General features: G+C 42.2%; 1 protein-coding gene across 6 annotated transcripts in view; it reads right to left on the bottom strand.

The window, feature by feature from the left end:
• Positions 1 to 155: 155 nt before the first annotated feature.
• atp2b1a (ATPase plasma membrane Ca2+ transporting 1a) overlaps positions 156 to 15,646 on the bottom strand; it is a 130,169-nt gene continuing 114,678 nt past the window's right edge. For 3 of the 6 annotated variants that reach the window (XM_084346117.1, XM_084346118.1, XM_084346116.1), the window contains 15 exons: positions 14,238 to 14,393; positions 13,924 to 14,138; positions 13,396 to 13,638; positions 13,066 to 13,307; positions 12,301 to 12,538; positions 11,067 to 11,246; positions 10,893 to 10,980; positions 10,682 to 10,788; positions 10,354 to 10,545; positions 9,299 to 9,512; positions 9,002 to 9,213; positions 8,791 to 8,898; positions 7,024 to 7,212; positions 6,321 to 6,410; positions 156 to 3,405 (listed from right to left, as the gene is read on the bottom strand). In XM_084346117.1, the coding sequence (XP_084202243.1) occupies positions 3,016 to 3,405; positions 6,321 to 6,410; positions 7,024 to 7,212; positions 8,791 to 8,898; positions 9,002 to 9,213; positions 9,299 to 9,512; positions 10,354 to 10,545; positions 10,682 to 10,788; positions 10,893 to 10,980; positions 11,067 to 11,246; positions 12,301 to 12,538; positions 13,066 to 13,307; positions 13,396 to 13,638; positions 13,924 to 14,138; positions 14,238 to 14,393 (2,864 nt within the window). In that variant the 3' untranslated portion in view covers positions 156 to 3,015. Of the gene's footprint in view, positions 3,406 to 6,225; positions 6,411 to 7,023; positions 7,213 to 8,790; positions 8,899 to 9,001; positions 9,214 to 9,298; positions 9,513 to 10,353; positions 10,546 to 10,681; positions 10,789 to 10,892; positions 10,981 to 11,066; positions 11,247 to 12,300; positions 12,539 to 13,065; positions 13,308 to 13,395; positions 13,639 to 13,923; positions 14,139 to 14,237; positions 14,394 to 15,646 lie in introns of all 6 variants that reach the window. The other 3 variants (XM_084346120.1, XM_084346121.1, XM_084346119.1) reach the window with 3 other exon arrangements.

The following is a 15,646-nucleotide window of genomic DNA, read 5'->3' as shown; positions in this document are numbered from 1 at the left end:
GTAGTTGTTTATGTAGGCTATATATAACAGTGATTTGGTTACCATGGTTATTAGCTGTCATGCAAGATGTTGGTGTGCCTTCATTCTGCAGCGTCCACATTTGAATGCATTACTCCACGAGTCCTCCGCGGTAAATGAAAAACATGGCCCTGCAGTTAGGCTAAATACATTTTTTATTTTTAAAAACCATACACATTACTCGACAAGTTTCAAATGTAAATCCAATCACGATATCCATTTAAAATGCTCAAGATAAACAGACATGAAGTACTTTTATTTCCAAATGTTAAAAGATAAAAAAATAATAATCCATAAAACAGATGGAAAAACATTCATTCCCATTACAGGAAGAAGCTACAGAACAAACTCCTCTTATGGATTCTGCTCGTCTTTTCAAATTTCTCACTTTGTATGCAATCCTAGCTGCTAGTTATGTCATCTGTAAAACAAGGAAAACAAACTACTTCCTCAGAGAACGTTGTGATTGAACATCTCCACTTCCTTTCCCCTGTCCACGGCCCTTCAGGTGGAGACGGCCAGAAGGCTGCAGGAAGAATCTGCAGCCTGCTGCCCGGGTCGCCAAGCACCGTCCCAAACATTGAATTAAGTGTGTGGTAATATACAAACTAAACTAAGAGGCCTGTTCTCTCTCACACCATTTGCACCCTGAGATGAATATTCCAGAACAACACACATTTTAGTGGCCAAACCCCGCCCCCATATAATGTGATTGGTGTCAAATCATCCAAAATTGGTTTAGTCTGATGAAAGGTTTCATCAGTTATTGTCATAAAAATACAAAGGTACATTTTTTTATTATGATTTGTATCAAAATTATTTTTCCCCAAGGAACGCTATGAAATAAAGTACCCTGTGCAGATAGATACCAGTGTATGCCTAGTCTTTATTCTTGAAAAATGCACATGTCCAATTCTTTAGCGTTTCCAGTACAACAGGTGTCAAAAATATCTTACAAACAAATCAAATGCAGCAACATTTATTCATGATGAAAGGAGTCTTATGGACAGGGCTGAAGAAAAAATAAGCCTTTTGTTCCCCCCTTTGATTTTTTTTTTTCCTAAAACGTCAACAAACCAGAACTCGGAGGAGCAAAATTAAGTTTTTTTCTAAGGCGAGATATTAAAGATTGAATGAAATATGAAAATAATTCACTTGCTTTTTGACCAAGACGATGTTTTTGCTATCTAAATACACAAAGTCTGCAGTTAAAAGGTTCTTTCTTTATAGATTCCTTTTAAATTAAATACTTTTTCTATGCCTGAGTAAACAAAGGTCAATATTGTACATTGGCAGGGGGCGAATGTTTTGCTGAGAAAAACAAACAAAAAAAAGAAAATAAATGCACCAATTTCTTTTTTTTTTTACAAATGATGACCAGGGTCCATATGTATCAAGCATCCAGGGAGAGAGAGACTCAGTCAGAGCTGGCCCAGGATTATCAGAATGAGGCTTATTTTGTAGGAGTAGCCGTCACCTGCAGGCGGCAAATGATGGGACAAAAATTGTTATTGTAGCCAAGGCACATTCACGTTTCATCTATATTAACTAATTACTGAAAAATAAATAGGCGCACTGGCTGATTAGCTAATCAAGCTCTAATTTGAACTCAAGTGGTCATAAAAAAAAGCTGCTCGTGCTTTTACAAGTTTTGGCAAAATATGTTTTAGCCTGAACGTGCATAAATTAGGTTGTCATACACCCGCAAGTGAAGCCATTTTCTTTTTCCAGCCTCGTCTGAATGTAACTACAAGGTGTTTCATTTCATGGTCCAAAAAACTACAAAAATCTAAAATGAGAACTTCGATTCCCCACCGAGCGTGACTGCAGGAGGCTTTGTAAGGACCTCATGTCCGACTCTGAGGTAAGACTTTGTTTCCCAGTCCAACTTCCAGCACGATTCTACGTCTCGTCCTGAGATGCTTGCTAAATACGGGCCCAGATATAAACTAAACTCCCTTTTTAACGAGTGAACCTTTCAACATGTGGAAATCCATGAACACAACAGATTGAATGAAAAGAGAATCCAGAACTCCAGAAGGTTTTGTGCACATGAAAACTATCGAAGAAATGGAAGAAGTAAATATTTATAGCAATGTTAGTGGACAGAGGTCCTAAATTGTCTTTCCCGTCCCGTCTCCTGTGAAAAACACCTCGCCCCCATGGACCTCTTTTCTATACAAGCCTTAGTGTTTATCGGTTTGGCTAGAAGGTTCTACATTTATCTACAAATATATAACAAATAAAACTTGCAGGCAAAAATAGTTAAGTTTCAATAGAAACACCCTTTTTTTCCTGAAAATACAGCAGTATCTGAAATAATCCTCTCATTCATTTTTTAATTCTGTCCCAGTTTTCTGCATCATACATCAGGAAGCTCTTTTGCCTACAAACAGAAAAAAAGTATCTACAAACTTTGTAAACAGACCTGCTTTTTTCCAAAAACATAAATAACTCAAAATATTAACAGCCAATGGAGCAGAAATAAGTTTTGAATGAGCAAGGGCCAAAGAGATAAATATACAACACCATTCAGATAAAAGAGAAGCTAAAGGTTCTTTCAGAATTCTTACAGACGGTCTTCAAGCCAGGAGGAGGAACCTCCCCTTCTCAATTAAAATAATAATAATATTAATAATAATAATAACAGTAGAATAATAAAAACAGGTCACTTTCAATCTGAGTTTATAATCACCCCTTGTTTACCGAGAAAAACAAGTTACCAAGGAGGGAGGGGTGGAGAGTCCTCGTGTTGCAGCGGGGGATTTAATAAGAACCAAAAATAAAAGAAGACCAAAGCATCCACACCAAGCCGTACATTCCTCTGAATGTTTGCTGTTCTTTTAGTCCAGCCCAAGCCAAGCTCACACAAGACTCCGCTCTCCTTCTAGCCCTCCGTCTCTCCTCTCCAAGTGTCCGTTCGTTTCCGTCTGAGTTGAGCTCCTCGGTGGCGGGCAGAAAAGTGGTGGTGACGTGTGGAGCGCTGGGGAGGTCAGATCAAAGGGAGGTCTCCAGGCTGTGTAGGGGGCTCCCTGGGGCCGAGGGGGTTCCTGATTTGGGGCCCTCTGGGAGGAGGTGGTTACTGCTCTCCACAGCGTTATTGTTCTGGTTTGGGGAGGGAGAGACGGGCGCGGTGGGGGCGGCGGTGGCGGGCGTGGGTGAGGGCGGCGTGGGCGAGGGCGTGGCATTGCGGGGGCTGGCGGAGTTGCGCTTGGTGGGAGCGTCGTCCTCCGCGTCGGTGTCGTCTATGAGGGGAATATGGGGCTCAGAGTCCTCTATCCGGAATTCGGGGTGGGTCATGAAGTTGTGGATCGATGATCGCGACTCGGGCTTCTCCAGCCCCTCATAGAGGGAGATGGAGCTGCGGAATGCATTCACCACCCGGATCTGGAGGGAGGAAGAAGGGACAGGGGGCGGGAGAGACATTTAGTCACATTCAGTAATGACACACCTGCGTTTTGACTTTTAACACCTGGATAACACCACAGATAAAAAACGAGGATTTATTGGGTCAATAACAGGTGAGTTTTGGGGGCAAAAAACTATCAGTGAGGGGGGAAACTCTCAGAGACACGTGCAGGTGAGCAGTTATGTCGAGTTATAAATTTACAGCTTGTAACTGTAAGTTGTCCTTACCCATTGTCGAGACTACAATAGCCTGAAAAACCACCGCAAAAGTCCCTTTTAGCTCACAGATGTAAACAGGAGCTTTTTAGTTTCACTACTCTATCACTTCCTGTTTCTCTAACGCTCAGGCTTACATTGAACACTTATAGGATGCGGACAGGTCGCGGAGTTCATGCACAGCAGAATGTATTTCTTTACTGGCTACACCTGCAGCGCATGTATGGCGTAAAGTTGTGTGAGTCACAAGTTTTTAAACCCAGCAAACGACAGTACGCTGCATTAAGTTACAAAGCAACCACAGCTGATGGTTAAATGCAGACGGGGTGATCAAGCCCCCAAAGTGGAAGTGGATTTCCTGAATACAGAACGTTTTATTTAACAAAATATTGACACTTTTTGACTGATTTCTGGCCACACAAACAACTAAAAAAAAAAAATATATATATATATATATATATATATATATATATATATATAGATGACTGGTCTTTTCACGCTTGTAGGGTGGATCTCTGTGGCCCATAAGCACAACTTACGCACTGCTCCCACGCCTGGTGTAGCCATTTTCATCGGAAGCGTAGTGTTGCAGCAGCTGCTCAGCCAATGATCCACATACGTTACGTGTTCAATGTAGCCACGCTGCAATACGTTACGTGTTCAATGTAGCCAGGTTGTAAGTCACCCTCTGTCCTGCCTTTATATTTATTCTAGACTATAGAAGGAATGCAGATCAAAATGTAGACATGTCACTGACTTTAAAGCCTATCTGATGGGGAAAAAAACTCACGCAAGTCAGAGTGTGAGCTGAACTTAAGGCATAAAAAAGGCTTCAAAAAAGTCTGTAAAGAGCCGTTTTTTAAGTTGAGTGTCAAAAACTATTCCAGTATCACCAATGCTACGTAGGTCTTTTGTTTTTTTTGTGAGTACAGTAGTAGAGTTTCACAAAAACACGTGGCAGACGCTTGTGTCTGATTAATCAAAATGCAAAAAAGGAAACCAAGAGACAAGAAGAATGCTGTTCTTTAGATAAGAACACATCCAAAAAACCACAGAGGCTGGACACAAGAGTTTACTGTTGTTGGACATGCTTAGGAAAGAGTGAGGAGACAGGGAGAGAGAGACAGACCGAGGAAGAGAGACAGAGAGAGAGAGAGACAGAAAGAAAGACAGAAAGGGGTGGTCAGTTATATGTTTGTGGAGTAAAAACAAAATAAGCTGCGGCAGCCAAGCATGTCTACAAGCTGGTATAACATGTCAAAAACAGCACAAAGAGAAAAAACTCACAAACGAGACCAGAGACTTTTGAACCCATGCAGAGCGCGGCGCTACCTTGTGTTCAATGGTAGTAAACCTTTGAGTATAGCCCATGACACATTTCACAGAATCTAAAGGAGAATATGTGGGGAGTCAGTGGTATTCATTCTGTTCAGGCAACACAGTCATTGCCAGGTGGACACATTCTGCCAACAAACATTAAGTCACATAGAAAGAAAGCCGGAGCACCTGAAAGGAAAAGTCGTGAGTTAAGAAGGAAGCTGGTCCGAGATTTAAAGGAGTCCCACCTGAGACGGAGACCTAAACCATCACTGTTGCGTTGCATAATATTTTTTATACGACAGGGAAAAACATTGCATCTAATGTGTCCGGGAAAGTCCCACATTCAAGAACAAAGTAGTTTATTCTATTAAGCTCTTATATTCTGACATTTAAAATCCACTGCTGGTCAGGCGGTGTTTGCTTGGAAAGATCTGAAAGAGAAAAACGGTCAAGAACAAACACAATGTCTTGTGAAGATCCACTCGCGAAGGCTGTGATTGTCCCTGTTGGCTGTGAGACCTTCCAAACACATCAAGAAACTGTGTCACGACCTGCAGCTGCTTATCCACTAGAGGGTGCTATTGGAGCGTCTCCCCTACCACCCACTCTCTCAACACACCCCCAAAAAACAGCCACAGCTGGAGAAGAAAAAGTCATTATTTCACCACCGACTGACAAAAACATCCACTGACACATCCCTGATTTTTCCCCTCACAGGAGGTCAGCGTCATGGTTTGTCTCTACACTTTTAGGCCGTGATCATGGGCATATACTCAAAACATTTACCCGACCAGGGACTAGAGAGCTGCGACACAGACCCATGGGTGCTACAAGGGGGGCACAGAGCAGACTGAGGCAGCTGCAGACAAACCTGGTGACTGTCAATCCAGAATGTGAATTCTTTTTTTTTTTACAAGAGTAAGTAAGAGTAAAACCTTTCCATTTGTGAGACCGAAGCAGAAGCAGAACAGAAAACATGATGACACAGAGATAAACACCTTGACACCAGAAGCGACCTGGTTACAGGGTACATATATATACACAGCAGTGTTATCGAAGCAATATGGAAGATGTGGTATTTTTGGTGTCATTTTTTTTTTTTTTTTTTAGAAGAACAAGGGTGGGGGGGACATTAGGAGGAAGCATGAGAGAGTAAAAGTGTCAACGTTAGGTGAGAAGAAGAAGAGTGGAGGAGGAAGATGTTAGAAGAACAGAAGAAGTAAAAAAAAAAAAAAGTCTCATGCACTAGAGGAGAACACGCACTCACACCCCACAGTGGCAGAAGCGGTGTTGGCGGCAGTGGCAGTAGTGGTAGTAGTAGAAAAGGCTACATGTGTAGGGCTAGAAACATTGGTTACATCGTGCTGTTGTTGGCTGGAGTTGGAGGCCTGCCGCCTTAGAGCCCCCTGAAAGGAAGTTCCACTCTGGAACGCACTCACTACATCCATCTGCAAAGAATCAGACAGCGTGACAGGAGAAAAAGCCCAGAGGAAATAAAACACAACACAGCCAGAGGAGAGAGAAAAGAGAGAAAAAAATAAAGAAAAGGCACCAGTAACATAGAAAAAATGTCACTTGGAAATTGGATTTAGGCATTATAGTTAAGAGAGAGGGTAAAAGGGGGAGGTTGGGGTTTAAAGGCACTGATCGGAGGGAGCTCGAACTCCAAAATCTGACCTCACTTTCACTCTTTTCTCTGCAGAATCCTTTCACACTTCCAGCTATAGCCATGCCAATACTCTTTGAACATTCAGCTGTTCTAGCATGCTCTCCGTCCAATCCAATTGCGTCTCATCAGTACCTTCAAACTGGTCTCGTTTTAGCAGATTCAGATCGAGTCAGAAAAAGGCAGAGGAACCCGCTTTAGCTCAGAAGCAGAACAGAAAAAATTAGAGGGAAGGCCTTTTGTTTTTAGGGCACAAGCCATTCTTTAAGAGTGCCGAGAGAGAGAACAAAAAAGATTTTTAAGCTGGAAGAGCAACAGAGAGTTAAAGGGTTTATGGCTTTTGATTCCCTTGGTGTCAAGTGCGGTGTCACACGGGAGGGTCTGTGGATTGTTACCTGAGTCTGGATGCGATTGAGACCTCGGAACCAGAGGATCTGGCCTCGACGAAGCTCACGTTCAGCGTGGTCAATCTCGTCCATGTCATCCAGCTCTTCCAGCTCCTCATCCGGGATCTCCTCTTTCTGGGTGCCGTGGCCCGCCGTTTTCAAGAATTTTAAGCGGCTAGTGGGTATTGAGGAGATTACCTGGAAGACATCAGGAGGTACATGAGCAGCACTGACGCATAATCGCGGCGGAGTGACATTCATTAAGGCAGGACGAGGCACGTTTCTGGGTACATCGAATCAAGCAGCCAGTGATCCTGAAAATTAGTCGCCCAGACGAAGGTGAGATCAGAACTGAGCGAACAGCTGTGACTGGTGATGCTGTGAGTAATGCTAACAAAGTATTTTATTATGTTGGCTGTCTGATGATTAGAGCCGATATGTTTGGGAGTCAATTGGAATATCAGACAACAAGAGTTGTCATCCCTCAAATGTTTCATTTTTCTCCTCACTCGTTGTACATCACAATATATCAAATTACACCTGAAGGAATTAGTACATTAATCAATTAGCCAGTCTACAGAAAATTAACTTTAACTAATCAACTGATCATTTGAGTCATTTTTCAAGCAAAAATTCCAAACATTCTCTCCTCAAATGTTGCTCTTCTGTGTTACAAGTGATTGTAAACCAGATGTTTGGGTTTTGGAGAAATGATTGGATACAATGAGCAACATGAAGGCGCCACCCTGGTCTGGGAATTTTACATTTTCTGATATTTAATAGAGATAATATAGACAATGATTCTATCAACTGAGAAAATAGGAAAAAAAAATCTTCATATTTAAACATATAACAACGTAAACTAAGTATAAATAAATTAAAAGCACATTTTTTTTTACATTTTCTTTCGATCCAATCCTATCTAAAAGGAGAGGGCAGCGAGAACTCAGCACTCAAGAGTCTAGTACCTTGGTTAATGGAAAGACCTTTCTCTGGACAATCTCTGGTTTGGACCCAGTAATCTTACACAGCCACCTTCTCAGCTCTACAACTGTCAGCTGTTTGAACTCACAAGCACTCAGCACAGCTCCGCTTCTTTGTGACTTGTCAGAGAACGTTGGCGAAGCCATTCTTTTTGAATTGACGAGAGTGGATAATGACATATTATGTGTGCTGCTCTGTGGGATGAGTGTGGGCAGCGGGAGCAAACTAGAATTACATCAAACGCTCATTATGACTCTCTGACGTTGTGAACAACAGTGATGAGGAACCCTCAATCTCTCACTGTCAAAAATTACAAGCAGTCAATTATTTGTAACTCTAATATGGAAAACATACTCCTATCATATACTCCACAGTAGTCCAATCTAAAAGTAGATGATTCTGGGAAAATAATACAAAAAAATAATATAAAAAGATTATACATTTAAAAGTATGTTAAAATTAAATAAAAAAGCCTTGATAAATGTGTATATTAATTGTGTTTACAGGAAAAAGAAAATATATTTCATTAATGTAGAAAGGTGGTTACATTAGCATTTAAGGCCAACTCAAGCTACGTATTTTGCAGTATAACTGCTCAAAATTGATTTAATAATATTTTTTTTAATCTTGAAGTTTACCCATCTTTCTTCTCAGCAGTAGAAGACTGCATCGTTCCACCCGTGTACTATTGTTAGACCCACTAAGTCAACTCCAACACAGGGGGGCAGTGTCCGACCATATTTTTGTATCAGAGCAACTGAAGGTGAAGCTCAGCTGTGTGGTAAATCGTACCTGTCCCCACAGTAGAGAGCCGAAGCCTAAGAAGGTGCACCATAGCCACTGGTCGATGGTCAGAGCCACGCAGCTGAATGGCTTCCCTCCGAACTGCACTATAACGATCTAAGGGAGCAGGAAGAGAATTAATCAGAGCGCAAACCTTTAGATTTAACATTTCTATGAGCCAACATGCACAAAACACTCCAACGTCTCTGGTCTACTTTACCTGGATGATGAAGGTGCCAAAGACAATACTACAGAAGATAAGGTTGTTGAAGATGCCCTCAAAGACATTCCTTTCACCGTGGATCTTGCGGGCGTTGATCTCGTTGAAAAGCTGCATCATCACGAAGGTATTGAAGACAATGGTGTAGTGTTCAGAAGGTGGGGCGTGGAGGGGTGCATTCCTGCCGCTGTCAATGTCAAACATTTTCTCTCCTACAGGAGCAGTCAGAGAGAATTTGTTTAAAAAAATGGTTTTATCTAGGAGATACACAAAAACATACTCAGTGTAGCTTCTTACCAGCAAAGAGCAGAGTAAAGATGATGATAAGCTGGTACACTCCTTGACCCAGGATGTTCTTCATCATGGTGCGGGAGATGAGAGGCTTGTTGCGGCCATATGGCTTCCTAAGCAGCAGGGCTTCTGTGGGGGGCTCTGTGGCCAGTGCTAGAGAGGCAAAGGTGTCCATGATGAGGTTGACCCACAACATCTGTACGGCTTTCAGTGGAGAGTCCTGGAGGTAGAGAGAGAGAGTGAGCGAGCGAACTGTAATATCTATTAGAGATATTTCAACTGACATGAACCAAATTGCAAATGGAAAACAACTTCCATGTTTGACATGAGATCTAAGACTGACAGGTGGGAGAAGATGATTTGGTTTCGATGCACTCGTGCAAATAATGTCACAAAATTAAGAATTATGGTTACAGGATGGGATTTTTAATTTTTTTTTAGATTTATTTTTGGTTTGTAAGCCATGATTTGGATGACACAGTAGAGTTTGGCAAGAAATGCAGCATTGGGCCAAAAGCTGGAATCCAACCAAACAAGTTCTTCCAGGAGAACTACAAAAGGTGCCCTGCAGGATGGATTTTTATGTAAATCAAGACAATTGGGTCAAAGAAATATATTGAATACTTTAGAATATCTGCAATATTTTGGCAGAAGATACTTAAATCAAGTGCTTTAGGCTACAAAACACAGCTCAAGTAGAGTACAAAAGATTGCGATTTAAATTAAAAAAAACTGTTTTAAGAATTTGACAGATAATTATAATTGTTAATGCAAGAGGGAATTCAATTAAAAAGGGCCTATTGAGACACAGGAGGTTTGAATTTGCATAGCACATGATTCTATATGTTCAAATTATATCAGACCCTGCATTTCCCCTCTAGACAAAGATCTGGAGAACTTCACAGATTTGAGATAAAGCTTTAGTTATTTCCGTCTGTTGCCGCCAGCTGCACCAATTCCATTAGTGTGAGTCAAAGTGTGAACTAGTGAACAAAACTTTTCACAGTTTATCCACCTTCACACTGGAGACCAAAGCAAAACAGACTCTGCTGGGCGCTAACCTGTGTGATGCAGGCTCCTGTGAATGCTACGATGACAGCCACCACATTGACAGTGAGCTGAAACTGGAGGAACTTGGAGATGCTGTCGTAGACGTTGCGCCCCCACATGACGGCTTTGACGATGCTGGAAAAATTGTCGTCGGTCAGGATGATGTCGGATGCCTCTTTGGCTACGTCTGTGCCGGCAATACCCTGGACACAAGATCAACAATGACTGAGAACCTGGCTGCATGTGATCAGAACAGCAAAAAATGTTTTGTAGGTGTAAATTAACCAGTTTTTTGACTAAATGTCTATTCTAATTTAAGCATAAAAAAGTAAAACTCACCATAGCAAAGCCAACATCTGCTTTCTTCAAGGCAGGACCATCATTGGTACCATCTCCTGTCACTGCTACTACTTGTCTCTGTTCTATCACTGTGCTGTCAATAATTCCTGAAAAAGGTAAAACATGAATATTTAAAATGACACCTCGCAGGCCTACAGTGACAACAAAATATTCTTCATACATGTTATCCAAACCAGAAAAACAGACGTACCTTTCACTAAGGTGTGTTTGTCAGTGGGAGAAGAGCGAGCCAGCACTCGTAGTTTGGGCCAGATCTTGTCAATGCGTTCTTGTTCAATCTAGAAACATGAGACAAAACCCTAATAGAATCCCAACTGCACATTTTTTAACAGTCTCTGAGGTACAGTATTTGACTTTGGCCCACCTCTCCTTTCTCATTGCGTATCCTTCGATTGAACTCTTTGCCCTCCAGGCAGATGAAGTCGTCTCCGGGCTGTAGGATGCCACACTTTGTGGCGATGGCTCGGGCCGTGTTGATGTTGTCCCCAGTAACCATTCGCACTGTGATACCGGCACGCTGGCATTTCCTGATGGCATCTGGCACCTGAAAGAAAGCGGAAACATGATGAATGAGGAAATGCAGGTTATTTTTGCATACCACAGGGGATATTAAAATTAAGAACTAGTGTAAGCTGCACTTTTGCATTTAAACACAAGATCAAATGCTGCATGATCTCATCAAGCCCCTTTTAAAACATAGTTTCCAGCAAACAAGTTGAGTGCGTCCTACCATCTTTACCATCTTGCAAGCTAATGACCCAGTTCTCTTTCAAATATTCATTAAGTTGTCTTAATGGGGAACCACTCCTTCAAAAGCTTGAAATATCATTACTCCTGTGCTGGTTCTGTATATGATGCTGACGCACAAACAGAGCCACTCCTTGCTTTTAAAAATGGCTGACGCAGCATCTCCAGACCAATTTTCTTGCTTTACTCAGAAAGCCTTGGTGCTCAACAGTCCTGTGTAAAGAGCTGAACCATTAAGCTGCCAGTATGCTTCTTCAGAAGTGCTTTAGAACAGCTCCAGAAACGTCCTCCCCGATACCTTTAAGATGTTGGCCGTTGGGTTGTGTGCAATCAATTCTGTAACCTTCTGACACCCAAACTCTGACATTTAGACCAATTTCGCACATTATTGACCATCTGTGCAAAAGTGAGAAAGACGCAAGGGTCAGACTTCTCTTTCTAGCCCTTTTTCATTCCTGACATGACTATTTTTTAGAGTGCAACACTATGAATGTCTCCCAGGGAGTCTGAAAATCTGCCTCTTATCCGCATATTTAAATGATAATGTGTCTCTCAATGATGGCCGGCTTTTTGACTCTTGACCTGATGTTTGAACGGTAGATGCTTCCTCAATAAATGAGGCTGATAAAGGGCCAACATCCAGTAGCACGCAGATGCTTGACTTTGCAAATGGCAGCTGAAAATACTGTCAGTTCCACTATGTCTAAGTAAGGATGGATAATCACGGACTTTCAGTGAACCCACAAGCAATGTTATCTATGAAATTAAACTCTCCCTTCCTTTTTCAATCGAAACAACAACTTTGATGTAACCCCATGTTGATGCGCATCCTCACATGTGCAGCCACTAACCTCGGGTCTCACGGGGTCTTCAATGCCCACGACGCAGACGCAGGTCAGTCCACTGAGGATGTCATTTTCATTGTCCCAGTCAGGTTCACCCTCGGAGGTGGGAAAATCTCGGTATGCAAGGCAGATGGTCCTAAGGCCCTCTGAGGCCATGGGCTCGATCACTTTCTTAACCATGTCATCTCTGTCCCGTGGGCGAAACACCTTGGACTCGCCATTTGCTGTCAGGATTTTATAGCACCTGGAGGTGAAAAGGCAACATGTTAATAAGGAAGTGTAGAGAAGAAGGTTAACAGAAAAAAAGGGGAAGGCATTGAGGAGATGTAGTTGTAGAAAGAGATGTAGAAATTTCGATAAATAGAGAAAATAATATAGGAGCGATAAAGGGTTAAGGTCAGAGGAGAAGACAAAGCATCTGAATGGTGAGCTGCGGTAGTAAGAAGTCACACTAAGCCCTCTGTGGGTTAAAAAGAAGCCTGCTTGGTTAAGAGGCTTACAGAGTTGTTACCAGCTCATTTTCTCAGCGCCTGTTTTTAAGTCGCAAAGTAAGGGGCTTGGGTGGGATGCACTTGAACTTCTTAGCTGTTTAAGCCATTACAGATATCATTTACTGCAGAGTCTGTCCAGTTGGAACATGTAAAAAAAAAAAAATCTACAAAATCACCTTTTATTGAATGGAATAATTGATCAGTCAGTAGATTTTTTCTAATAGCAACACAGATATAAAGATAAACCATACAATCCAACATAATAAAAAAATGTTCTTACTTTTTAAGGAGAATTTCTGAGGCCCCTTTGCTGAACATGCGGTAGCTGCCATCGGCCATCTTCAACACAGTACTCATAGACTTGCGGACAGAGTTGAAGGTGTAGACTTTGTACAGTTTCTCTTCGGGGATCTCATGGCGAATTGCCTGGTAGTCGCGCTTCAGGTCATTAGAAAAGCCAAGCAAGGCACATTCGGTCTTGTTGCCCACCTGCCTCGGCAGGCCCCCTTCTTTCTCTGGAGGCTGAAGGAGAAGGTGGGAAGAGAGTGAGTAAGGCGATATTCATGATACAGAGTGTATTTCAGAGCCACACTGCTTTTCTCAGGCTTACCATGATCTTTGTAGTGTAGGCGCAGTTGACTGCGATGCCCAGAATCAGGATGTCCATAGTGGAGGAGGGGATGTTCTCGGGTTCAGGGACCTTCTTGTAGTGCTTCTCAGCGAGGTAGGCCTGCACCACCGTCATGCGGTTCATAGTGAGCGTACCAGTCTTGTCAGAGCAGATGGCAGTAGCGTTGCCCATAGTTTCGCAGGCATCCAGGTGACGCACCAGGTTGTTGTCTTTCATCATTTTCTATAGGAAGATTAAATATATCAACTGATTAAACAATAAGCAGAAATCTAACACTCTGTGCTGCACGCAATTGTGTATAAAGGCTGCAAGATTAAAATTAATAGCTCCTTGATTGGATAAAGCCCTCTGCTGGCTAACAACTTCAGCACTCGGGATCATAGCTGGGCTTTACGGTATCAGTTAGCCAAGACTCCTGGTCTTAACAGCCAGGCCTGCTAGTTTTAATAGGCTAAGGTGTAAGCTGTTCAACACAGGGCACAGGTCACTTGACTAGGAGGACTTTACCTTAACGGAGTAGGCCAGGGAGATTGTTACAGCAAGCGGCAGGCCTTCGGGAACAGCCACCACCAGGACGGTGACGCCAATGATAAAGAATTTCACAAAGAACTGAATGTAAATGGGTGTGCAGTCCTTGATCCAGGGCAGATTCTGGATCCAGAAGGTGTCTACTACGAAGAGCACCACCAGGATAATGACAGTGATGGCTGACATGACCAGTCCTGAGAGGAAAGAGAGGAAATACAAGCACATAAAATTAGTAGGTTTCAATATAGTCAGCATTCAGCTGTGCCAGAATCGAGTGTTTTTGTCTGACTCACCTGCTTTGCCAATCTGTACAGCTAGTTTGGTCAGTTTGCCCTGGAGAACAGACTTCTCTTTCTTTGGCAGGTTGGATTTCTTCTTCTCCTCTGCATCAGCTCCCTCATCACTGTTCAGAGGCTGCATTTCCATTGCAGCACCATCCTGTGCTTTAGCTGCAGCAAAGAACAAGAACAAATTGCTGAATAACAAAACTCTACTCCAGTAATGGCCATTACCATTTTGCCCATTTTTTTAAAATGGTGTTAAGTGATGCATTTAAATGTAATGTAAATTATTAGATTTTTATACAAAGCATTATTGTGTTTAGTGTCTTCATATTTAAACAAATGCAAGGATTAATGAAAAGAGAATGTGTCTGATCAAACCAGTTTAGCGGTTGTAACAAATCAGCATAACCTAAAGAACACACAAGAGTAACAGTCTTCAACCAGGCCTTATTTGTTTACATTTGCAAGATCTGAAATGAAAACATTGCTGACCCACCAGCGAATGAATAAACTGCCTGTCAAACAACAAACAAACTGTGTTTTACTTAGGAAATGTTGAAAGTGAAAATATATTATATGAAATTACTTGTTATACTTATCTTACGAGAGACAAGCAGATCAACAGGTCTGGATGAGATTATACCCTGAAGTTATTCTATTATCTGATTTAACAGGTAAGGTAACAAGTCGCAGCAAGTTCAGGACAACAAATACACAGTAATTTTTAACGAACAGATTCCATGGAAAGGGACTTCTAAGAGGCGAAGGGACGTCACATCACTCAAAATTTTAAAAATGCTTTTTTCTTTGCTTCCCTTTTATCTGTGGAACTTGGGAAATGTCAGTGTAATTATGCTTGCAGTGATCTGACTGCACAGTAATTAGCTGAAAGATTTGGAAGTGTAATTACCATACTCCCACCTAGAGATTTAAAGAACAGGTTAACTAGCTGGCAGCATTGGGATCTGTCTGAGGGATCGCCTCCTCCTTCACAGCAACCACAACCAGTTAAATTCCCATAAATCTCTTTCATCTCTTCCTCAACATCCCTCAGGAGCAGCCTCCCTCGCGTGCAGAACTGACGGGAATCCCAAACCCACATCTAACCAGGTAACCTTGGAGACGGCAAAGCCTCTAATGGCAAAGGAGGGAGGAGAGGCGGCCGGCTGGCCAGCAGGGGCTGGTCTCATTCGTGTCACTCACCACGATAAAATCATTAGCTGCTGGGGACTGACTCTACTCCTGCTGCTGCTGCTGCTGCTGCTGCTGCTGCTGCAGGACAACTAACACATCTTTTTCATCTCTCATTTTTGCTGATATTTTTACCACACACTATTTGGGCGCTTCGTGTGATATCTGTAGTCTTGCTTTTTATAAGCACAGGCACCCTACGTCCAGTTTGTCAATGCTAAAAGCTC

This window comes from Pagrus pagrus (assembly GCF_965226575.1).
Source record: "Pagrus pagrus genome assembly, chromosome: 23".
Taxonomy (NCBI): domain Eukaryota; kingdom Metazoa; phylum Chordata; class Actinopteri; order Spariformes; family Sparidae; genus Pagrus; species Pagrus pagrus.
This window is presented reverse-complemented; position numbering and strand designations above follow the sequence as displayed.